This window comes from Chrysochloris asiatica, unplaced genomic scaffold (assembly GCF_000296735.1).
Source record: "Chrysochloris asiatica unplaced genomic scaffold, ChrAsi1.0 scaffold00116, whole genome shotgun sequence".
Classification (NCBI taxonomy): Eukaryota; Metazoa; Chordata; class Mammalia; order Afrosoricida; family Chrysochloridae; genus Chrysochloris; species Chrysochloris asiatica.
The window spans coordinates 6,027,419-6,051,008 of NW_006408634.1; the positions used below are offsets into that span (position 1 = coordinate 6,027,419).

Here is a 23,590-nt window from a genome sequence, read left to right on the forward strand (position 1 = left end):
ACCTTTCAGTTAGCAGTCAAGCCTCTGTAACTATGAGGGAATAAACTCCTGTTCTTTAAAACTGCCCACTTGTTGTTTTTGTTACAGCAACATTAGCAAATGAAGAAACTGTCCTTGACGTCGGGGGACTCAGGAGCAGAAGGGTGGAAGACAATGACTCCTCTCAGGCCCCCAGCTGGAACTAACTGCTCACCTGGGCTTGGGCTGCCTGTAGCTCCCGACCGGCCCGCTCCCTGGCTGTGGCCTCCTCTTCCAGCTGCTCCCGCAGGCCAGCTGCCTCAGCCTCCAGAGCTCGTGCCCGGGACCCCAAGGCCAGCTTTGCCCTGGTCTCTTCCTGCATCAGTTCCTGGATGGACGGAGAAGGGACATCAGGAGGAAGGCAGGGGTGAGGAGCATGTGGGCTGGGGATCAAAGGGCAGCTGTGGTCACCTGGGCGTCGTGCAGCTGGGCCTCGGTGCTGCTCAGCTCCTTGCTCAGCCTGATGGCTCTGGACTCAGCCTCGCTCAGCGCCCCAGATACACTGTCCAGCTCCACCTGTGGGGAAGGTGCATGGGGTGAAGCCCTCCACTGCAGTGGTCTCTGCAGAAGACCACCACTAGCAGCTTCCCAAAAGGCGAAACGTTGCTGTTGGCTGAATCCAGTCGGCCCCCGACTCATGACGATCTCACGCACAAGGGAATAAAAAACTACCCGATCCTGAGCCATGCCCATGGTCCTTTGAGGGTTGGGTTTTGGCCAAGACCTTGGAAGTTGACTTTCTTCCTCATGTATCTTAGTCTGGAAGCTCTGCTGAAACCCATCCAGCATTGTGGTAACACGCAAGTCTCCACTGACAATCATGGGATGGCCGTGCAAGAAGTACACTAGCTGGGACTTGAACCTGGGTCTCCTGAAGGAAGGCGAGGATTCGACCACTGAGGCACCTTGTCTCACAGTGCAAACAAGTTATCCCGTGATGCTCGTTGGATTTTCCAACTTATAGCAAACACCTACAACAGAGTCCAACTGCCCCCCAGGGTCTCCAAGGCTGTCATCTTTCTGGGAACAGATCTTCCACGGATGGGTCCCCCAACCTTTCCACTAGTGGCCTAATTATTCCTTAGAGTTACCTAAAACCAAACCCACAGCCATCACGTCGATTCTGACTCACAGCGACCCTACAGAGGTTTCCAAGACTAAATCTTGATGACAGTAGACAGCCTCATCTTTCTTCCGTGGAGCAGGGGGTAGCTTTGAACAGCTGACCTTGCAGTTAGCAGCCTGGTGTCCACTCCACAGTGCCACCAGGACTCCTCAGAGTTCGCCTGCTGTTATTAAGTGCCATCAAGTCAGTTTCAACGAATGGCTAGTGAGCTTGAACTGCCGACCTTGCAGTCCAATGCTTTATCGTATAGCACCGCACCAGGACTCCTAAGTTAGACTTGTGGTTATTGTCAAGTACCATCTAGTCGGTTCCGACCCATAGTGACCCTGTACAGGGTTTCCAAGGAATGGCTGGTGAGCTTGAACCACCGACCCTGTGGTTCAAATGACTTTGTGGTCCAATGCATTAGCCCACAGCGCCACACCACGACTCCTAAATCAGTCAGCCTGGTGGCTGTGGTGGCTGTGTGCTGTGGAGTCGGTTCCAACCCATAGTGACCCTGTACAGGGTTTCCGAGGCTGTAAATCTTAACGGGAACAGAAAGCCTCATCTTTCTCCCACGGAACGGCTGGTAGTTTTGAACTGCTGGCCTTGTGGTTCGCAGCCCGATTCGTAACCACTACGCTACCAGAACTCCTTTAAATCAGTCAGCCTAGGACCCAGCAATTCCGCTCCTAGATGTGTATCCACAGAAGTGAAAACATAAGAACTAGACCACCGGTGTTCACAGAAGCATTATTCCTGTGAACACACAGCAGAAACCACCCCCCCAGGTCCCCCACTCACCTGGGCCCGCTGCAGTTTCTCTGTGGCCTCCACGCGCGCCCGTTCCCCGTCGCCAGCCCGGCCCTGCGCCTCCTGCAGCTGCACCTCCAGGCGCCGTCTCCGCTGCTCGCCCTCTTGCCGGGCCACCTGCAGGCTGCTCAGCTCTGTCCGCAGCTCTGACACCTCGGCCTCCAGGACCAGACGGGTCTTCTCCCACGCACCTTTGCCCTGTCGGGGTCAGCCAACATTTACAAGTGCCCCCTCCCTTATCTACTCAACAGGACAGAGACCCCAGGGTGTGGCTGGACTTCTTATGAGCTTATGGAATGAGTTTATCTACCTCCAATGGGCATACAGGACTGGGGTGCCTGTGTCTTCATATCCCACCCCCCACCAGGCCAAGAGCCCCTCAACTCATTTCTGGGTCCTGGGATCACATCCCACTCGACTTGCCCCACACACTCTGCTTCAGCCACAGAGACCTCGTCCTTATTCCTCCCACACCCAGACACTCCGCTGCCTCAGGGCCGCTGTACTAGTTTTGTTCCCACTGTCTGGAATGACCCACTGTTCCTTCAACAACCAGGCACTCTCCTGCCTCAAAGGTTTTTGAAGAGGCATTTCCCACTCCCTGACACACACTCCCCCCGCCAGCGCCCACGTGGCTAACCCACACTGCCCTTAGCAACTGACTCAGATGTTGCCTTCCCAGAGAGTTCTGTGGTAACGGGACCTAAAATCACAACCCTTAGGCCCGAGCACTCTGACCCACCTTCCCCTGTTCACTATTTTCTCACAGGGCTTACCACCCTGATAGTGCAGAACACATGGATTTATTCTATTTACGGCCTCACTCTAACATGTGCTCCATGAGACAGGGTTCACTCTGATGTTTCCGTCCCCAGCACCGTGCCTTGAGTGCAGCACACACTGGACGCTCATGGAGCGAAAGACGAAGAGAATGGGAACGCCTGAAGGAGACACCAGGACCCGACCTGGCAGAGGTGCCCACTCTGACCAGCAGCCCCCTCTCACCCTCCGCGCCTGCTCCAGCTGCTCCGCCAGCTCCCCCAACGCCTGGCCATGGCGCTGCCTCAGCTCCTGCACTGACGCCTCGTGAATTTTCGTCTCCTCCTCCAGAGCCTTCTTCAGCTCTGTCACTTCCTGTTCCCTCTTGGATCTTTTAATTGAAAGAAACAGAATTTCAGCACTGAGGGGAGTTTCTGATAGGAAGTTGTACCTTTTTCTTAGTTCACTCCAAGGAAGGTGAGTTCACCCCACACTCCTCAAGGGATACAAGCAGCAATGTTGTGGGAGGAGTGCAGCTTTGATAGTAAACTCCTACACATATTTGAAAACCCCATTCAAATGACCCATCTCAGCAAAGTCTTCCTTGGAACCTCCCCTCCAATAGACTTGGTAAGGGCCTCTTCTCTTCCTACCTAACATTATATTCTTCAGGGTTGGGCTGCCTCTCTGCTGACTGGGAACTTCTGAGGAACACACCTCTGCCTGACCCATCACTGTCCCCAGGATGGTCCAGGTTGCGCTCTGAGCAGAGGAGCCTGAGTGGTCCAGTGATGTAGTATTTGGCTGCTCACCAAATGGTAAGCAGTTCAAACCCACCCCCTTACTCCCAGGGAGAAACATGTGGCATCCTGCTTCCATAAAGACAGCCTTGGAAACCCTATGGGGCAGTTTTGCCCTGCCCTATGAAGGAGCTCTGGTAGCATAGTGGTTACGAATCGGGCTGCAAACATTAAGGTCAGCGGTTCGAAACTACCAGCCGCTCCGCAGGATAAAGATGAGGCTTTCTACTCCTGTAAAGATTTACACCCTTGGAAACCCTGTACAGGGTCGCAACCGACTTGATGGCACTTAACAACAACAACAACATGAAGTCACTGTAAGTTAGGATCTATTACACAGCAATAGGTTTGGTTTAGTTTGGGTCCAGAGCTGATGCTCAATACACCAATGCTGTGTGAACTGGATAAGCAAAATGTGGTCCATCCATATGATAGGATAAGACTCAGCTGTAAAGAGAAACAAAGCTCTGATAGTACTATGACCCGGATGCACCTTGAAAACATGTTGAACAAAGTCAGTCATTTGCAAAAGGACAAACAAAAAGGAGCTTCAAAAAAGATCATGGAAAGACAGAATGAAAAAATAGTGGAATTTTTCCACTAACGTTTTTTGAAGTTCCCTCATACTGTATAAGAAATCTAGAATTTGGTAAAGGCATAGAGATCCCAGTTGATTTGTGGTTATCAGGGGTGAGTGTGGGGTGGGGGGGAATGGATAACCATTAACTGGCAGGCACCAAGTTTCTATTTGGGGTTTCAATGGAAAACTTTAGAAACCATCAGTGGTGATGACGGCGTAATATGTTGCATGTAATTAATTAATGTCACTGAACTAGCCACAGGGAGCCCCGGTGGTATGTCGTGGATTAGGTACTGGGTTGCTAACCCCATAAATTGGAGGTTCCAACCTACCAATCACTCTGTGGGAGAAAGATGATGCTATTCTGTTCCCAAAATGATTTATATTCTCAGAAATCCCACACAGGATCGCCAGGAGTCTGCATCAACTCCAAGGCAATGGGCACTAAACACATAAGAAGTGCTGCAATGGCAAATGTTTTATTATATGTACGTAGATATATATCTTCTCTAGTTGATTCTAACTCACGGTGACCGCTGTCCGAACAGAACATTGCTTCATGATATCTACATATATACACACACTCATACACGTATAGATACATGGAGGTGGTGGTTATGTGCCATGGAGTTGGTTCCAACTCATAGAGACCCTGTAGACAATTTCTGAGGCTATAAATCTTTATAGGAACTGCTGATAATTTCAAAATACTGACCATGAGATTAGCAGCTCAATTCTTAACCATTATACTGGTGATGGTGGTGTTAGTGTGCCAAAGAGTCGGTCCCGACCCATAGCGACCCTGATAGGGTTTCCGAGGCTGTAAACCTTTATGGGAGCAGAAAGCCTCATCTTTCTCCCGTGGAACAGCTGGTAGTTTCGAACTGCTGACCTTGAGGTAATCACTACGCTACCAGAGCTCCTTAACTAGAGCGTCATACACGTGTGTGTGTAAATATATTTCTTATTGTAGTACAAACATATATTTTCTCCAGTCAACTCAACTCATGGTAAGCCTTTGTGTGTCAGAATAAAACAACGCTTCATGAGATACACACTATTTCTTATTGTACTTAGTACATACGTAGGCAACAAAACATTTGCCATCTCAACAATCTTCACACGGACACTTCAGCAACAAATGTTCATTGTGTTATTTGACCATTATCACGAGACAGTTCCTTGTTATACATATACACGTTATATATATGTTACGCAGTAACAACAACAAAAAAAGATTAAAAATAGTAAACTCAGGAAAACCTACACTAAGAATGTTTGCCCTTGAACACCATGCTCACTTAAAGAATTATCTGTGTGGGAGAAATTGACAACGGAAAGGGAGCTCGGGACAGAGGGTTTATGAAAAAGGAGGGTAAACATGGCTGCCCAACTTCAAGAATGCCATTTGCACTGCTGAGTAGTCCATGGAGAAACTGTTGAGTTGGTGTATGCTCTACTAAGTAGCTTCTTAACAACAACAAAGCCTAAAACAACAGGACAACTCAGAAAGGAGGGGGACAATGATTGGACAACCTGAAGAATGAAATCAATGTGACTGAACGCACATGCAGAAACCGTTCAACTGGTTTATGTTCTACTATGTAGGTTCTCAACCACAACCGTACTAAGATAGCAGAATGATTTAGAAAAGGTGGGAGAGCAATGTTTGCACTACTCGAAGAACGTGATCAACATCCCGGAATGGCCCGTGGAAAAACACTGAAATTGGTGTATATTCTGCTTCTGTGGGGGGAGGGCAATGGCTCTGTAGGATGAACACAGAACTGCAAACTACAAAGTCAGCCGTTCAAGCCCACCAACCACTCTAACAGGAGAAAGATGAGGTTTTCTTCTGCAAAAGATTTCCAGCCTCGGAAACCCTACACAGGGTCACTATGAGTCAGAAATGACTGGATGGCACTTAACAACAACTGCTGTGTATATTCTCAACAATGACAACAAACTAAATGAAAACAACTGCAGGGTGAGTGACCTGTAGTGTAAAGCCTCCCGGGCACCCCACCAGCCTCACCGGAGCTCCTGTTGTGCGTTGGTAGAATCCAGCGTGTCCTCCAGTTCGCCCCGCAGTGCCTCCAACTCCTCGCCCAGGTCTCGGCGCTGCTTCTCGGCCTTGGCCCTGGCCACACGCTCCGCCTCCAAGTCCTCCTGAGCCTCGGCCATTCCTGCCTGGGCCTCCCGGAGCGATTTTAGCAGCTGGGCCCGTGCCCCGCCTTCCTCCTCCGCCCTGGGGATCCACAAGGACATGAATGTGGTATGGGGTAGGCAGGGAGTGAGGAAGGACTCCTATGGGTGGACTGGAGGAGCTTCTAGGGGCAGGCAGTCTGGAGTTCAAATCCTGACTCTGCTCTTGGATGAGTGATACTCACTACATGGGGCCTCAGTGTACTATGCCTTGAATTGAGACTGGTACCAATGAGAAACCCAGCTGACACATCCAGAGTTCCCGCCACACGCAAGCCCTTTACCTTTAACCTCACACTGAGTGGGGAAACTGAGGCACAGAGAAGGGGAACCACTCGTCCAGGTCATATGGCCAAGGAGCAGAAGAGTGGCCCCCAGAGTCTCTACTAGCGGTCCTCGTGGGATCCAGCCTCTTGTCCCTCTGTGCACAGTCACTGCAAGGGCAGTGTTGATCCAGGTTAACTTGCCACAGGTGCCATGAAGACCTGGGTTCGAATCCCTTGCTCTGATGTTTATGGCATGATCCTTGTAAGTGATTTAACCCCTCTCAGTATCAGGTTCCTATTCCTCAAAGGATGAGGCACTGTCTGGGTGGCACAGTTTGTGATTGGATGCTAACCCAAAGGTGGACAGTTCAAAACCCACTGAGTGGTACCACGTAAGAAAGGTCTGGCAATCTACTGTAAAGAGGACAGCCAAGAAAACCCTGTAGAGCAGTGGGGTCATCGTGAGTCAGAATGGACTCGACAGCAAGAGAGGATGGTGGGGGAGGGAGCTACTAATGGGTGTGCGTTTTATTTTGGAGAGACAAAAATGTTACGCATCTAGGTAGTAGTGATGGCTGCACAACATTGTGAACTTAAAAACGCCACTGAATTGATCATTTTAAGACAGCTAATTTGATGTTATAGAAATATCGTCTCAATTTAATACAATGGAAAAACATTCAAGAAGAATAGTGAAAAGCAGTAATGAGAACATTCAGTATTAACTGTGTGCCAAGCACTGTACGAGCTCTTTCTCATTTCATCCTCACACTAATCCAAGAAAAAAATTCTACAGTTGCCCCCATTTTATAGATGAGGAAACTGAGGCTAGTGAACTGGGTGATGATAACTGGGTGAGCTCACAAGGCCAGAAAGGGGAGGGCCAGGATTTGGACGCTGAAGCTTGGCACACACGTTCCATGATTTCTAAAGTCGGCTTCAGAGAGGTTAAACTATGGAATTATTGGCGTCTTCGATGGGATGGAGCACGGTGCATAAATGCATCTGAAATTCTCAGGGCCACGCCTGGCACACTGTCCCACTGAGGTGGCTTCAACTCATGGGGATCCTGCTATGTGTCAGGGTAGACCTGTGCTCCGCACAAGTAGCTAGCCAGGTCTTTCTTCTGAGGTGCCTCTTACTGAATGTGAACTTACAACCAAGTCGAGTTCATTAATCACTTGCACCATCAGGGTCTTCCCTGGCACACAGCAGGTGCCCGATGATTGTGAATTACTGTCATTATAATAATTATCCCTACCACAGCCAAGCAACTTGTCAATTCATAGCTGCCAATGGGCTGTTCAAAGAGCCCTGGTGGTGCACTGGTTAAGCACTCTGGTGCTAACTGAAAGGTTGGTGGTTCAGATCCATCAGTCGCTCGACAGAATAAAGAGCAGGCAATCTGCTTCCACAGAGATCTGCAGGCTTGGAAACTCCGTGGGGCAGCTCTACTCAGTCCTACTGGGACCCTCACTGTGAGTCAGAATCCACTCAATGGCAGTGGTTTGGGTTTTGGTCTTACAAGCTGGGCAGTGTACAATACCATTCACACAGACCCTTGGTGCACTTTGTCCTCAGCCCTATAGGCTCAGAATGCTTGTCATCTGACTTTGACAGAAGAAGACGCAGAGGCTCAGGGGAGGCGAGGCATGCCTACAGCCCAGTTAGGAAGTGGATTGGCTGCAGTGTGTTCCCAGGGCAGTGTGAACGGAGCACCCCCAATACCAGCAGGCTGTGTGCCCCCACTGTTCACCCTACAGGACAAGCACCCGTACTGCTCTCCTCATGGGGCAGGACACCCCGACTCCTCATCCTTCCTATGGGAGGTCACCCACGAGGACATGCACCTGCACGGCTCTCCTCAGCAGCTCACCCTGGCAGCCCCCCCCTCCGCACCTGGCTAGGGCCGCCTGCAGCTCCTCCTCCTTGCGGCCCAGCTGGGCCTTCAGCTCCTCCGCCCGCTGCAGCTGCTCCACCATCTGCTCCTGTAACTCGGAGCTCTCGCCATCTAGCCGCCGCTTCAGTTTCTCTAGCTCCTGACGGCCCTTCTCCTCCTTCCGTAGGCGGTCTGCAGCGGGGAATGGGGGCCACATGTGAGGGTCTCAGATTCAGCAGCTCCCTCAGAGGGAGACCCAGCACTGATCATGTATACTCCCCTATCTTCACCACAACCTGCTTCCCCATCTGGGGCCAGCCCCCAGGCACTGTCCTCTCCCTTTCCCCCTATCACCCCCATGCCAACTGCTCCCTATCGTTGCCCCATTCTCTCCTCTGTCAGCATTTCCTTCTCCCCTGTATCCTATGTCCCTTTCCCTGTTTTGTTGGGATGTATCAACAGCAAAGGATAGAGACACAGAATGTACCTGAACCAGCGAGTCTGAGGGACAGTCAGTGAGAGTGAGAGAGAGAGAGAGAGAGAGAGATAAAGCTAGCTAGAGAGATACAAGACTGGGACCAAAGGAAGAGAACTGGATTTAAAGGCAGAAGGCACATCAGGCCTGGGAGGCTACACAGTCTGCCCTGAGCCTTTCTTCCTGTCCCCATTTCACAGGCAGGGCCACTGAGGCCCCATGCCTCATAAAGCCTGCCCGAGGCCCTCCACTTGAGTGTGCACAGGACTCTGTAGGTCCCCACCGGGCAGGTAAGGCACTCACCTTCCATGTCTACGATTGTGGCCTCGTATTTGAGCCGCAGTTTATTGAGGCTCTTCACCTTTTCCTCCTCCTCGGCTGCCTGGGACGAGAACTCAGCCAGACGTTCCTCCAGCAGCCTCCGCTCCTGCATGGTGACAGAAAATGAGGGTCTCGGGGTTGGGTCAGAAGCTGCTCTTTACCACGTGCTGCTCTTCTGTGCCCTTTTCCTTCCACCTGTTTAGCTTGTTGACTTATTGCTTTCTAGAAGCTCTTCTAAAATATCATTAAGCTGGTGACCATCACACACACAGTGAACAGGACAGAGTAGAATGGCTTCATAGTGTTTCTGAAACCGTAAATCTTATGGATGCAGAGAATGCGAATTACAGTCACTGAAAGGAGCAATGGAAATGGGAAAACAGGAAGCGGAATGAATAACATTACATTGTGGGAACAGCAATCAATGGCATGAAACAAAATGGGTATGAATTGTTGACTGGAAAACTGATGTGCTCTGTAAACGTCACCCAATTCACAATAAAATGCAAAAAATAAGAGAAATGGAAAAAATGCTGTGCTCTGCAAACCACAGCCTGTTATGTACCACTGAGTCTGTTCAGACTCATAGTGACCCTGTATAGGGTCTTCAAGGAGTTTCTGGTGGATTTGAACCACTGACCTTGCGGTTAGCAGTGCAGTGTTTATCCTACAGCACCACACCAGGAGTCCAAAACCACAGCCTATCGCAACATAAACACCTATCCTATGCAGAATGGATCAACAAAAAACGCATACAATGGGGCATTATTCAGCCACAAAGAGGAGTCAAATCCTTACACAAACTGATGAACCTCAAACACACGCTGAGTGAAAGGAGCCAGTCAAAAAAGACTACCAGATCTACAGCTTCATTTATCTGACGTCTACAAAAATCAGAAAGTGCTCACTTGTTTCTAGGGGTAGAGGAAGGAAGAGGCTAGGGGGATAGAGACAGGATAGTTAAAGGGTACAGGTTTCTTTCTGAGATGATGGAAATGTTCCAGAACAGACGTCTGTGAACAAACTAGAAAGAGCAAAATGCAGGCTTTCAACAGGTGAGCTGTGTTTGAGAACCCCAAAAAAGCTGTTAGAAAAATAAAGAAAAAGCCAACAGCCTGCAGATTAAATCTGAAAACTTCTAACCCGGCCGGCCACATGCCCACCCTGCACCACCACACCCCTGGCTGGCCGCTCATGGCCCACTGACCTTGCTCAGCTTGGCGTTCTGGTCTTCCAAAAGGAGCAGACCCTCTTCTAACTTCTTCAGCCTCGCCTCTGTCGTCACTTTCTCCAGCTGCAGCTTCTGCCGCGCCCCTTCCTCAGCTTCCAGGTGGGTCTCCAGCTCCTGGAGAAGGGGAGGAGGAGGGGTAAGGAGCTGGGGACTAGGAGCCAGAGGGGTCGAGAGTCTTGGGCTAGGCAGGTGAGGTTGCAGGCTGGGGTGTCGGAGTTTCACAGAGAAGAGGTCAGCGAGGCGATGTGCCCACTTCAGGGAGGAGAGGCAATTTCCACCCAGGATGCAATTTTCTTCCCCAAACATTCAATCTGTGTTGGTTGTACTTGTGGGAGACATAGATTCTCTCTCAGGCCCAGGTGTGGGGTTGAGGCTTTTTGCTCTCATAAAGACTGAGTCTCGGAAACCCTACACAGGGTCGCTATGAGTCAGAATCACCTCTAAGATTTTATTAGCATGATTATGGCTATAAATTTTTTTTTTGGTTAAATGATTAACCAAATGAGAATTTCAAGAAGTTACTGAAATGAACAATAAATTGTTTGCAACTGTGATCTTTCTGGGTTAAGAATTTCCTAGATTAGGAGAACTATATTGATGAAGTCTGTGGAATAGCAAAGTGATGTTAATGCATACACGCCAAGCCATGTGATGGAAATGATCACACATCACCAAGGAGCTGACTGGAGAGCTTGGGAATAAGTGCATAATCTAAGCCTGGACAGAGAGTGAGACCCAGGACTTTGGGGCTCTTGATACAGAGACGCACTCCGCTGGGAAAGCCACACTTGTTAAGACCTACATTTACAGCAGCTGCTGGGGAGAGCCAGGGAAATGCAGTCCGGTTAGTGGACACAGCAGCACAGAGGTAACTGGAGGCGGGAGATGGAAGCTGAGTACTTAGGACATGACTTGAGCACCTTGATCCAGCCACACCTGAAGCTGGTAACCAGGACTTTCCTATTATCTGAACCCCAAAAACGATTCTTTTTTACTTAAGCTACTTTGGGCAGCGTTTTCAGCAAATTCACAAGCAAATGGGAGCAGGTGTGTCGAAGTGGAAGTTGGTGAGGAGGTGGGTGGAGGGGCAGGGGCTGGGGGAGCTCCGCAGACCTGTATGTGCTGTTGCAGCCTCCTCTTCTCCGTCTGCAGCTGGCGGCTGCACTCTTCCTCCTCGCCCACTCGGGCCTCCAGCTCTGACACCACTACCTCCAGCTCCTGTTTGCGTGCTGCCAGCCGCCCGCGCGTCTCCTCCGCCTCAGCGCACAACTCAGCCTCTGCCCGAAGCTGCTCCGACAGCCGGGTCCGCTCCTCCTCCAACTAGGGACAGAGTCGGGGTCAGACGGAAGTGCCCTTAACTGGTCTCTCCTGTCCCTTAACACCAGCGAGGTGGGAGGTAGGGGATACAGCTATGGCCACGCCCCAGTCCAGCTTCAGTACACCTGGGCTCCGTGCCCCCTCTCTTCCTTCCCCCAATCCCTGGCACGTGAAGGCTCAACTTTTAGCCCCCCACCCAGATCGCACCCACAACACAATGACCCTACCCACTGCTTTAAGACCAAGCACCAGGCTCATGACCACGCCTCAGGCTCATGACCACGCCCCACACTGGTTCCACCCAGGTCACGCCCCCAGACTCCTGGCCCCGCCCCTTATGCTGGCTCCAGTCAGGCCCCACCCTCAACCTCTTGGCCCCGCCCTGCCCAGGCCCCAGCCTCTCACCTGCACCAGGCGGTCCTGGAGCTCGCCCACCTGGCGGGCACTCTGCTGCTGCATCTCTTGCACTTTCTGCAGCTCCTGGACCTGAGCCTGCAGCACCTCATCCTGCCTCGTCACCTGCAGCAGTGGTTTCACCTGGGGGAAGGGAGTCATGAATGGTGGGGGCACTCCTGCCAACCTCCATTTCCCAAGGTTGGGGCCGCAGGGCCTGGGTTGAGGATCACATCAACAGTAAGGGGCCTGAATATCTGGGTTCAAATCCCAGTTTCTCCACCTGTGGACAAGTACATTACTGTCCTCATCTGTACCAAGGGGGCGACCGCAGACCCCACATATGGGGACATGTGATCACTGCTATTCTTAGATCAAGGTCTGTAGTGAAAGATGCATTTTACATTGTGGGGTTCAGGTTTGGGTAATACACAAATTTTATGGATTGAATTGTGCCCCCCCCAAAATATGGGTTGCAAATCCTTAGCCCCATACCTGTGGTTATAAACCCCATTCAAAAATTAATTTTCTTTGCTATGCTAATGAGACAGTTTTAGCATTGAGTACATCTTCAATAGATCACTTTTGAGCTATAAAGAGATTCAACAAGCAACCAGGAAACAGAGATGATGGTAGGAGACAGATGCTAAGCCTCATCAAGGTCATCAAGAAGCCAAGGAACCAAAGACGAAAGGACAAGGACCTGCCTCCAGAGCCCACAGAGAGAGAAATCCTTCCCCCAGAACTAACGCCCTGAGTTTGGACTTTAGCCTCATCAACTGTGAGATAATACATTTCAGCTTGTTAAAGCCACCCACGTTTGGTATTTCTGTTACAGCAGCGTAATTGAACTAACAACTAGAGAACTGATTTGGCAATTACACGGAAAAGTTGAATTTTGACCTCTACCACTTTTTCCCTTCTCCCCTCTCTCCAATTTCCCACTGGAAGAACATCTTCCTTCTCTACCCCCAGCTCACAGAGGGGCCTGGAGACCTTACTCCTCCCCTCTGCTGAGGGTGAGCATGTGGTTCAACCTGATTCAGCTGACGTCAGAGATGGTCACATGACAATAGCTGGACCAATGAGAGTGAGACTTGGGCCTCCGGATGGTATTCTGAGATAAGGGAGGACCAAGCTGGCCAAAAAGGAACCCTGGTAGTGTAGCAGGTAACGTGCCCAGCTGCCAACCACAAGGTTGGTGGTTCAAGCCCACCAGCCGCTCTGTGGGAGAAAGATGAGGCAGCCCGTTTCCATACAGATTTATAATTTTGGGAACCATATGGGGCAATCCTACCCTGTCCTGTAGGAACACTATGTATCGGAATACACTGGATGTCAATGAGGCCAAGCTGGCTGAGGGGGCAGTGGAAACAAGTCTCGATCTGCTCGGGGCCCGTCTGGAAAGGGTCTGCCAGTGAGCATCATGGAGGAAAGCCACACGGACGATGCAGAAGGTCTGACTGCTGATACCACCATGGGGACCTTTGTGCAGCAAAAGCTTAAGTGTTACACATTCCAAAGAAAGGACAGGTCCTTGTCCAGCTCCTAGGAGCTAACCTGGAAACTCTTGGAATAATCTGACTGATGAGTGTTCTTTGTTGACCTGGGGTATTGGACCTACTGCTAACTGAAAGGTTACCCAGAGGTACCTTGGAAGAAAGTCCTGGAGATCTATTTCTAAAAAATCCTCAGCCACTGAAAGCCCTTTGGAGCACAGCTCTACTCTGATACCCATGAGTCAGAATCGACCTGACAGCAATTGTTTTTTGTTTTGGTGTTGTGCTAGATTGTCTACCCCGACAATGTAATTTATGGGGGTTGTCCTGGGCCACAGGGAATTCTATCTGATGTCTGGGGGCTACAGAGTGAGATGCTAAGATCAGTCATGCAGGGTCCTCCATCCTATGTAACTGACCTGCAATATTTGCTCTGGACAACAAGGGTTGAGTGAGCTTCCCTGGTTGGCAATACTCCATGTGTCTCCACAACCAGAAGCTTGAGTCTGTTCTCTCGGGGAGTATCACTGTGCACCTTTGACCTTTGCTGATCTAAAAATGCATCATTTTCTGTAACAAATCAACTTTTCTGAGTTCTGCGAATCCCTCTAGAAAGTCACTGAACCTGGACTCATCCTGGATCTTGCTGGACCTGAAGCTGTCCTGTATCTTTTAGCCACGCTACTCCGATTTAGGTTTTCTGTCATTTGCTACCTGAAGGATTCTGGCTAACCAAGTGTAATAGTTAAAGGTTGGGTGCCAATTTGGTTGGACCTGGATTCTCAGTGATTTGCCAGTTAAGAGGCATGATGAGAGGTTATCACCCCCTGATGGGTTCTAATGTGCTCAGCCCTGGTCTGATATAATTATCCCATGTATTGTGAATCCTCATGTCTGTGATACTGATGAGGCTGCATGCAATGTACAAGATTAGGTTGTATCTGGAGTCAATCTCTTCTGAAAAAGAGATAAAATAAGCAAGAGAACTCAGAGGGACCAAGTAGAAGACCGAGGAGTGCAGCGTGTCCTTTGGACCCGGGGTCCCTGTGCTGGGAAGCCCCTAGATCCAGGGGAAGATTGATGCCAAGACACATGGAGATCTCCAAGGAATGCTTGGCCTACAGATGCTGAAAGAAGACAAGGGCCTTTCCTCAGAGCCGATAAAGAGAGAAAGCCTTCCCCTAGAGTCGGAACTCTGAATTTGAACTTCCAGCCTCCTAAACTGTGAGAGAAAAACAATTCTGTTAATCAAAGCCACCCACTCGTGGTATAACAGCACTAGAGAATGAAGACACCAAGTTTGGGGTGACTAGCCGTATTTCACAGATTCAGAAAATGGAGCCCTGGATCCAACTATACCTGAACCTGTCCTGTACCATGGTAATTCTATGTTGCTCCGATTCTAGTCTTTTTTTGTTACTTACTACGAAAACGATTCTGGCTAACCAAGTTTGGGAAGAAAACCGGTTGCCCAGCAGAGGAAGTCACTTTCCCAAGCAGGTCTGGCTTCCTAGGCCCTGCCCACTTGCTGCCCCTGTGCCCCCACCTTGGTGAACAGCCGCCACCACTGCCAGTGTCTCAGCTTCAGGTAGGCTGCGCAGTTCCGCTGCATCACCCTCAAGGCGCTCTGCTGCTGCTGCCGCTTCTGGAAAGCTCTGCGGGAGAGACGGGCAGTGGGAGAGTGGACACTTGGGTCCTCCATGTCCAGTGTCTCGTGAGCACTCTTCATCGAGCCACTCACTATGAAATGCCTACTCTGGGCAGACACCACTGTGGTATTGGGAGCTCTTAGGGTGCACGGCTTGTAGGTGGTTGGCCCGGTCTTTCCTACCCTTAACTCTCCCTGGCCCGTCGTCCCCTCCTTCCCATCCCCACGACCCAGCCCTGCTCAGACCTCATTCTCCCCCACCTGGACCCTCATCCAGCTTCCCCTCCAGCCTCCCATCTCTCCCCTCTAGCCCTCCCTACATCCTATCAAAGGGGTCTTTTACACCCAGCGTGGACCCCATCCTTCCTCTGCTCAAAGCTCTCCTATGGCTCCCAGGATGCCCTGGCAGAGCCCCAGCCCCTCAGGTTGGCATCGGGGCATCCTTTCCTGCCACTGTTTTTTCTCTCATCTTCCCTCTGAACCGAGTCCAAAGAGGGGAAGGAGATGCTACCACACCTTGTCTGCATTCCTGAAACACCCCGGGCTCTCACATCCTCTCCCTCTCTCCTGCCTGGTACACCTTTCCCGTTTCCCCTTCGTCCAGCAGGACCCAGGGGGTCCTGGTCTCCTGACAGTATTTCTGTGACCCCCAATCAGGCACGTATCACCCTTGATTATGACCATTCATTCCCAAAACGCCTCCCCTTCCTCACTGGGAACTCCTTGAAGGGTTAGCCAGGTAGAGGGGTCTACACTCATCCTGGTTGGCTCATTTTAGCCTTGAAAGTCCATATCCTGGGAAACCGTTCAGTCCCAGTAAACCAGGATGGTTGGCACCCCTATGGCCATGTCTAGTCCTTTCTGTGTCCCTAGCGCGGCCTACTAGCAGGTCTCGCCCAAGGGGACGCTTAGAACCAAGAAGCCTGGGCAGCAGTGGCTGTCAACTCAGTTTTTCAGCCCTGCCACCACTTCAGAGGCCCTGGCACCTGGGGCCATCTGGTCGGTCCCTCCCTGCTCCAGCTTCTAGGGCCAACTGCCACCAAGATTCTAGGAGAGAATCCAAGCCCACCTGCGGGCCAGGTAGCCCCGGGCAGCTGCCTGGAAGGACACAATGATGTCCGTGACCTTCAGATCCCGTTCCTCCTCCAACTGGGCCAGGACCCCGGCCCGGAAGAAGATCTTGCTTTGCCCCACTCGGTAGAGGTTGGGGTCCAGCTCCAGGGCCTGGATCTGTGGGTGTGAAGAGAAAGGAGGGGCAATGGAGGGAGGGCTCGGCACTCGTCCTCTGTCCCCTGGGTCCCTGGCCAGCTGACACCCACCCCAGGCTCTGCCTCACACTCACCATCTTCTCACAGGCCTGCTTCCCATCCATGAAACCCTTGGGGATGGCGTTGGGCGTCAGGATCTCATACCTGGGCAGGTGGAGAGGGGGGAATGGAGAGTTACAACAACCGCGGAACACCTGCCACAGCTCAGTAACAAATAGCAGTGATTCCCAGCGGTAACGTCAGCCCGTGTGCTGAGTGCCCCCACACCAAGCTACCCATTATAAGCCCCCTGCCATCCAATTGGCTGTGACTCACGGGGACCCTACAGGGCAGAGGAGAACTGCCCCCAGAGGGTTTCTGATCCTGTAAATCTTGATGGAAGCAGACTGCCCCATCTTTCCCCACAGAGCAACTGATGGATTCGAACTACCGACCTTCCAGTTGGCAGCAGAGTACTTAACCATTGTGTCACGAGGGCTCCTATCCATACCAAGCTAAGAGCATTAAATATAACCGCTGAGCATCACATGAAATGTGCTATCTTGCCAAAACTTATTTTGCCTGCATCTTTTTGTTTTTAAACTTTCTAAAAACATGGCAACTGGAAAAGTTTCATTACATCCATGGCCCATACTGGACTCTTGGTGCAGTGCACAAGGCTGACGGTTCAAACCCATCAGCTGCTCCTTGGAAGCCCTATACAGAAGCCCTACGAGTTGGAATCGACTCGATGGTACTTCACAATCGACACCAAAGCTCATACTGCCAAGGGACACACAGCTGCTACATACTGCTTGTTATAACACTGACCAAGATGACGATAAAACCGAAACCCCAGCGCGGCTCCTGGCGACTGATTCCATGTGTATCCCAGTAAAACTGTGCTTTGTGGGGGTTTCACAGCTGGTTGTCCCTAAGGAGACTGCCAGGCATTTCTTTCAAGGCACCTCTGAGCAGATATGACCCACTGACCTTTTGATCAGCAGTGGGTGCATGAACGGTTTGCAACACCCAGAGATAGCTTCTGTTCTCTTCTAATATACGGAAGCATACTGAAATGATTTTGCAACCCCCACCAGCATGGTTTGGAAATGAAAACTTCAGAAAACAGCAAAGGTCTGAGGGGCTGTCTTTAGGGCTCTGTGCCCATTCTTTTAGAGTGGGGCACTGCTCTTTCCACAGGCTAGAGTTTGAATTGTGTTTCGCTCCTCCCCTGGTGTGGCGCTGTAGGATAAACACTGGACTGCTAACCGCAAGGTCAGTGGTTCAAATCCACCAGCAACTCCTTGGAAACCCTCTACTGTGTCACTATGAGTGTGAACCGACTCAAAGGTACTTAACAACAGGTTGTGGTTTGCAGAGCACAGCATTTTTTCCATTTTTCTATCATTGTGAGTTGGAACAGATTCAATGACATGTAACAACCACCACCACCACCTCCCCCAGAAAGACATGATGAAACCTTAACCCCTGTATCTATGAAAGTAACTGTAGTAGGAAATAGGGTCTTTGAAAATGCAATCAGTCAGGTCAACTGGAGTAGCTGTCGCTGTGTATCATCTAATCTACGCTGATTCACAGTGACCCCACGTGTCAGAGCAGAAGGACCCCCACAGGGCTTCCCAGGCTGCAGCCTTTATGGGAACAGATTATCAGATCTTTCTTCTAAGGGGCGCGGGGTGAATGCAAATGTTTATGTCACCCAGGGACCTTAGATAATTGTTGTTATTAGGTGCCATGGAGTCAGTTCCCACTCACAGCAACTCTACACACAACCAACAGAAGACTGTCAGGTACTGCCCCATCCTCACGATCACTGCTGTGTGAGCCCACTGCCACGGCCACTAAGTCCATCCATCTTGTTGAGGGTCTTCCTCCTTTTTTGTTAACCTTCCACTTTACCAAGCATCATGTCCTTCTCCAGAGACGATTTCTTATTGTTGTAAAGTGCCGTGGAGTTAGTACCGACTCATAGTGACCCTGATTAGGGTTTCTGAGGAGCAGCTGGTGAGTCTGAAGCACCAATATTGGGGTTAGTAGTCCAGTGCCTATCCTAACAGGGTAAAACCTGTTAAACTAAACCTGTGGTCACTGAGTCGATTCTGACTCATAGGACCCTAAGGATAGCATATAACTGCTCCCCCACACCCCCAGACTTCCTAGGCTGTAATCCTTAGGGGAGTAGATCTCCAAGTTTTTCTTTCAAGGAACCACTAGGGGTCGGGGGAGTGGTTTGAACAGCCGACTTTTTGGTTTGCAACTGAGAGCTTAACCATTGTGCCAACAGGGCTCCTTACTGGAGTAGCGTGGGTTCTAATCGAACATGAGTGGCATCATTATGAAAGAGACGAGACAGACAGGGAAGGCAGTCACATGACCCGGGAGCCATCCTACAGCTGCAAACCAGGAAGACCCAAGGTTACCACGAGCTGGGAGTCCTGGTGTGGTGCTGTGAGCTAATGCAAAGTTCAGACTGCAAAGTCGTTTGAACTACAAGGTTGGTGCTTCACGCTCACCAGCTGCTCCTTGGAAACCCTATGCAGGGTCGCTATGGGTTGGAATTGACTCAACAGCACTTAGTGAGAGGCGAGGAAAGACGAAGCTATTGACTTTGGACTTGTAGCCTCTGAACCCATCCATAGAGTCTGCAGAAGAAAGAGCTGGCAATCTGCTCCTGTAAAGACTGAAGCTATTGCTGAGTGCTGCTGAGTTAGTTCTGACTGAGACCGAGATCTTATGCACAACAGAAGGAAACCCTGCCCGGTCCTGCATCATCCTCACAAGTGTTGTTATGTCCGAGCCCACTGTAGCTGCCACGTGTCAATCTCTCTCTTTGGGGCTTTTCATCTTTTTTGTTGACCCTCCACTTTACCAGGTGCGATGCCCTTCTCCAGGGACCAGTCCCTCCTGATAACATGTCCAAAGTACGAGAGATGAACTCTCACCATCCCAGCTTCTAAGAGGCATTCTGGCTGCACTTCTTCCATCATGATGTGCTTGTTTATTTGGGCAGTCCCTGGTACTTTCAACAATCAACACTGCAAGTATCTGTAAAGATTACAGCCTAGAAAACCCTAGTGGACGGTTCGATCCCGTCATACGGGGATCACTGTAAGTCGGAACCCACTCGATGGCATCCAGCGACAGCACCCAGAAGTGACAATGAGTTTCTGTCACTGTAAGCCACTTAGTCTGTGTGCTTGGTCACAGGAGCCCTAGGAACTGTCCATGACAGAGCTCAATGGGGAACCGCAGCTCAATGGTGTGGCAGTGGCTTGCTCCAAGCCTCCCAGAGCGGACGTGGGATTTGAACACGGTGTCTGTGGTAGTTTCTAAACCCAGGCCCACCCCACCCTATCCATCGAGGCCCCGGGACTGCTCACCGCTGCCGGAACTCCTGGAACAGGATGCGGTTGGGGAAACCCTGCCGGCAGATTCGAATGCCTTCCAGGACACCATTACAACGGAGTTGGTCCAGTACCAGCCGGGGCTCGAGTTTTCCAGCCTGTAGAGAGGGAAGCAGGGACATGCAGAGTCAGTGGCAGCCACAACCTTCAGGGGGAGCCACTGGGATGGTCGTCTATACAGTTTACAACATGCCTGCAGCCAGGTGATTATCTACAACTCCACCTGCCATTTTCTGAGCACCTACTATGTACCAGGCACACTTCCAGGTACTGGGGAGAACATCGTGAACATGCCAGGCAGAAAATTAGAATCGGAGTGGGGTGGGGTAGAGTTGGGAGTCGGGGTGGGGAATTGATCATAAATGAAGTAAAGAAACCAATTGTCATTGTCTGTCTGACTTATGGTGACCCCGTGAATGTCAGAGTAGAACTCTGCTCCAAGGGTCTCTAAGCGCTGTGTTTTCTAAAGTAGACTGCCAGTCCTTTCTTCGGAGGGACTTCTGGGTACACTCACACCTTCAGCTTTTGGGTTAGCAGTCGAGCATGTAAATCACACCATCTGTGGTGCTATAGGATAAGCACTTGATTGCAATGTTGGTTTCAACTGCAAGATTCAAATCCACTAGCCGCTCCTCGGAAATCCTATACCAGGTCGCTGTGAGTTGGAAACAACTCCATGGCATTTAGCAAGAACAACAACACAGACTTCAAACAAGGTAGAAAATAAAATCTCAACCACTGTTATCAAGTGGGCTGCAGTGTAGGGTTTGCTTGGCTGTGATCTTTATAGAAGCAGATATAGCCAGACACTGCTGCACTGGATACATTAGACCTGCCAACCATAAAGTCAGCAGTTCAGTGCAAAGTCACTAACAAATGTCAGATAAAACCCTAAAAGGCACACTGGGGGGCTCTGAGTCAGAATCAGCTTGACAGTACCCAAAAGGACCACCACAAGGCAAAAAGCCAAGGAGCTCTGGTGACGAGGTGGTTAAAACTCTCAGCTGCTAACCTAAAGGTCAGTGGTTTGATCCAACAGTTGCTCTGCACTTCTGTAAAGATTTACAGCCTTGGGAACCCTTTTGGGGGCAGTTATACTCTGTTCTACAGGAGCTTTATGAGTCAGAATCCAATCAATAGTGATGTATCTTTTGTGTGGTTTTGCTGTAACTTTTTGTTAAGAACTGGGTGAAGGCTGACAGCAGATGTCAATTTCCCATTCAACCATTCCGACATTTTGTTTCATCTCATTGATTGCAAATCCTCACAGTGTAACATCCTTCATCCCGCTCATCCAGTCCTCCTTCTTCCCTAACCCTTCTGAACTTTGTCCTTAGGATCTCAGACGGTTTTGTTTCAGGAGGAAAAGAGCAACCCTCAGGGAAAGGACTCAGAGGGAAAGTGACGTGTGAACAAAAATATGTTAAGTCAAACGAATGAAGGAACTTTCACAGAAGAGGAGCCTGGGAGGGAAATGACCTGTTCAGATGGTCACATGAGGGGACACAGAACCGGAAGTAGCTCCAGCCAAGTCCAGCCCCCAGGCCCTTCCTCACTGCCAGAGAGACCCACCCGCCTCGCCCCCAGTGGGTCACTCACCCTCTTCTCGTGGTTGGGGACGATGCAGCGGACGAAGCTGGGGTTGGTATTGCTGAGTGTGGCCATGAGACGGCTCAGGGATTCTTTGTAGAGCTGTCCCACTGTCCGGAACATTCCCCGGCGGGGACGGCCACTCGGTGGGCCATCCCCGAGGCTGCTTACTTGCTCCAGCCCCACAATGCCCTCCACTGTTGAGTACAAACAGATGCAGAGAGAGACAGAAAGGTGTCAGGGGTTAGTCTGATGGGGTGGTGGGGATAGATTTCTGTGAAGAGCTTCCAAAAATTTCATACAAAACTGGAATACACAGACAATGGAATTTTTCTGCAAACTTTTTTTTTTTTTTAATGTTGTTTAGTGCTGTTGAGTTGGTTCTGAATCATAGCAACCCTGTGTAGGGTTTCTGAGGAGCAGCTGGTGGGTTTGAACTGCTGACCTTGTGGTTCACAGTCCAGGATTCTTTATTAAGTCTTAAACAAAAGTAAACACAAGGAAAGACATACATAGATCATACGGGCGAGGGAAATCAGAGACAATGTGATCCACAAAACTTTCTGAAGCCCCCTGGTACACCCACACTCTTTATGTAATCAATATAGCATGATTAGGTTCCAAAGGCCAGGTCATTATGTGAAAATCAACATTATGCAAAAATGGGGAGGGACAGTCGTGCGAGACCACAAACTGGAAAATGACTCCTTTGTTATATAACTGCCAAATTCTATAATGTTATGTAACTGCCAAATTACATTATCACACAATTGCCAAACCAGTGAGAATCATGAGCCAGGTTCACTCTCACTTCACAGCTTGGTGCTGGGTAATGCCAGAGGTACGCAGTTACTATACAAGAATATCACATACTAGATTTTTTTTTTTTTACCATGTTGTAAATGTGAAATGTTGGCTAATGAGTTGGTGGGTAACTGAGGAATAGGAGTCTAAGATATAGGAGGGGGTTACAAAGAGTTCATAGAACAGTGAAATGAAGAGATAATGGAATTTTCCCCATGAACTGAGGCTCAGAGAGGTGAAGGGATGTACCCAAAGACACACAGCTTAGAAACTGAAGATCTAGGCTTGGAACCTAGGCAGTTTGGTTTCTCTGATCATCTATGTCTTCTCCTTAAAGACATGATTTCTGTTTTTCTTACCAATGAATTAGGACAACAATAGCAAATACTTACCTAGCAGGAATTCTGAGCCAGATGTAGCACACAGTACTTTACATATATCAGCCTATTTAATCCCCTCTCCAACTCTCTAAGAATCACCCCCATTTTACATACGCAGAAACTGAGCCACAGAGAGGAGGAAATGAGAAAAAACCTTATGTGAAATTGTTGTTAAGTGTCAGCTTGTTCATATAGTGACCCTGTACAGGATGTCCAAGGAATGGCTGGTGAGCTTGAACCCGCTAACCTTGCAGTTCAAACAGATCTTGTAGTCTAGCAATTTAACCCACAGTGCCACACTAGGGCATGGGCAAACAAAAAGCTACTCCTAAACCCAATGCTGTGGACAGAGATGCCCTTTAAGGTTTCTGAGGCTGTAAACCTTTACAGGAACAGAGAGCCTCATCTTTCTCCTGGGGCATGGCTGCTGGGTTGAGTCTCACTCAGGATGACAGAGTTAGAACTCAGCCCCACAGGGTTTTCAAGGCTGTGCCCTTTGAAAAGAAAAGGGCCAAGCTTTTCTTCCAGGGCACCTCTGGGTGGGTTTGAACTGCCAACCTTTTGTCTAGGAGTCAAGCACTTACTTAATGCTTTCAGGGAATCCTAACCTGATTTATAGGTGACTGATGGCACTGTAGATAAGCACTGAACTGCTGCTAACCATGACATTGGTGGTTCAAATCCACCAGCCACACTGCAGGAGAAAGATTGACAGCCTCAGGAACCTACACAGGTCACTATGTGCCGGAATCAACTTGATAACACAGTGACTTTGTTTTTAGCGGGGGTGGGAGGTGGAGGCTGAGGGAGGTGTGGGAGTCATAATGGT

General features: G+C 50.0%; 1 protein-coding gene across 1 annotated transcript in view; it reads right to left on the bottom strand.

Annotated features, from left to right (window-relative positions):
• Positions 1 to 23,590, bottom strand: part of MYH14 (myosin, heavy chain 14, non-muscle) — a 92,456-nt gene that overhangs the window by 20,097 nt on the left and 48,769 nt on the right. Inside the window, exons 16-30 of the mRNA XM_006868386.1 lie at positions 21,587 to 21,774; positions 19,964 to 20,085; positions 16,655 to 16,724; positions 16,382 to 16,542; positions 15,211 to 15,319; positions 12,178 to 12,309; positions 11,569 to 11,775; positions 10,432 to 10,569; positions 9,207 to 9,330; positions 8,449 to 8,620; positions 6,114 to 6,326; positions 2,945 to 3,089; positions 1,931 to 2,137; positions 430 to 534; positions 194 to 346 (exon numbers count right to left, since the gene is read on the bottom strand). Of these exons, the coding sequence (XP_006868448.1) occupies positions 194 to 346; positions 430 to 534; positions 1,931 to 2,137; positions 2,945 to 3,089; positions 6,114 to 6,326; positions 8,449 to 8,620; positions 9,207 to 9,330; positions 10,432 to 10,569; positions 11,569 to 11,775; positions 12,178 to 12,309; positions 15,211 to 15,319; positions 16,382 to 16,542; positions 16,655 to 16,724; positions 19,964 to 20,085; positions 21,587 to 21,774 (2,246 nt within the window). The remainder of the gene's footprint in view (positions 1 to 193; positions 347 to 429; positions 535 to 1,930; positions 2,138 to 2,944; positions 3,090 to 6,113; positions 6,327 to 8,448; positions 8,621 to 9,206; positions 9,331 to 10,431; positions 10,570 to 11,568; positions 11,776 to 12,177; positions 12,310 to 15,210; positions 15,320 to 16,381; positions 16,543 to 16,654; positions 16,725 to 19,963; positions 20,086 to 21,586; positions 21,775 to 23,590) is intronic.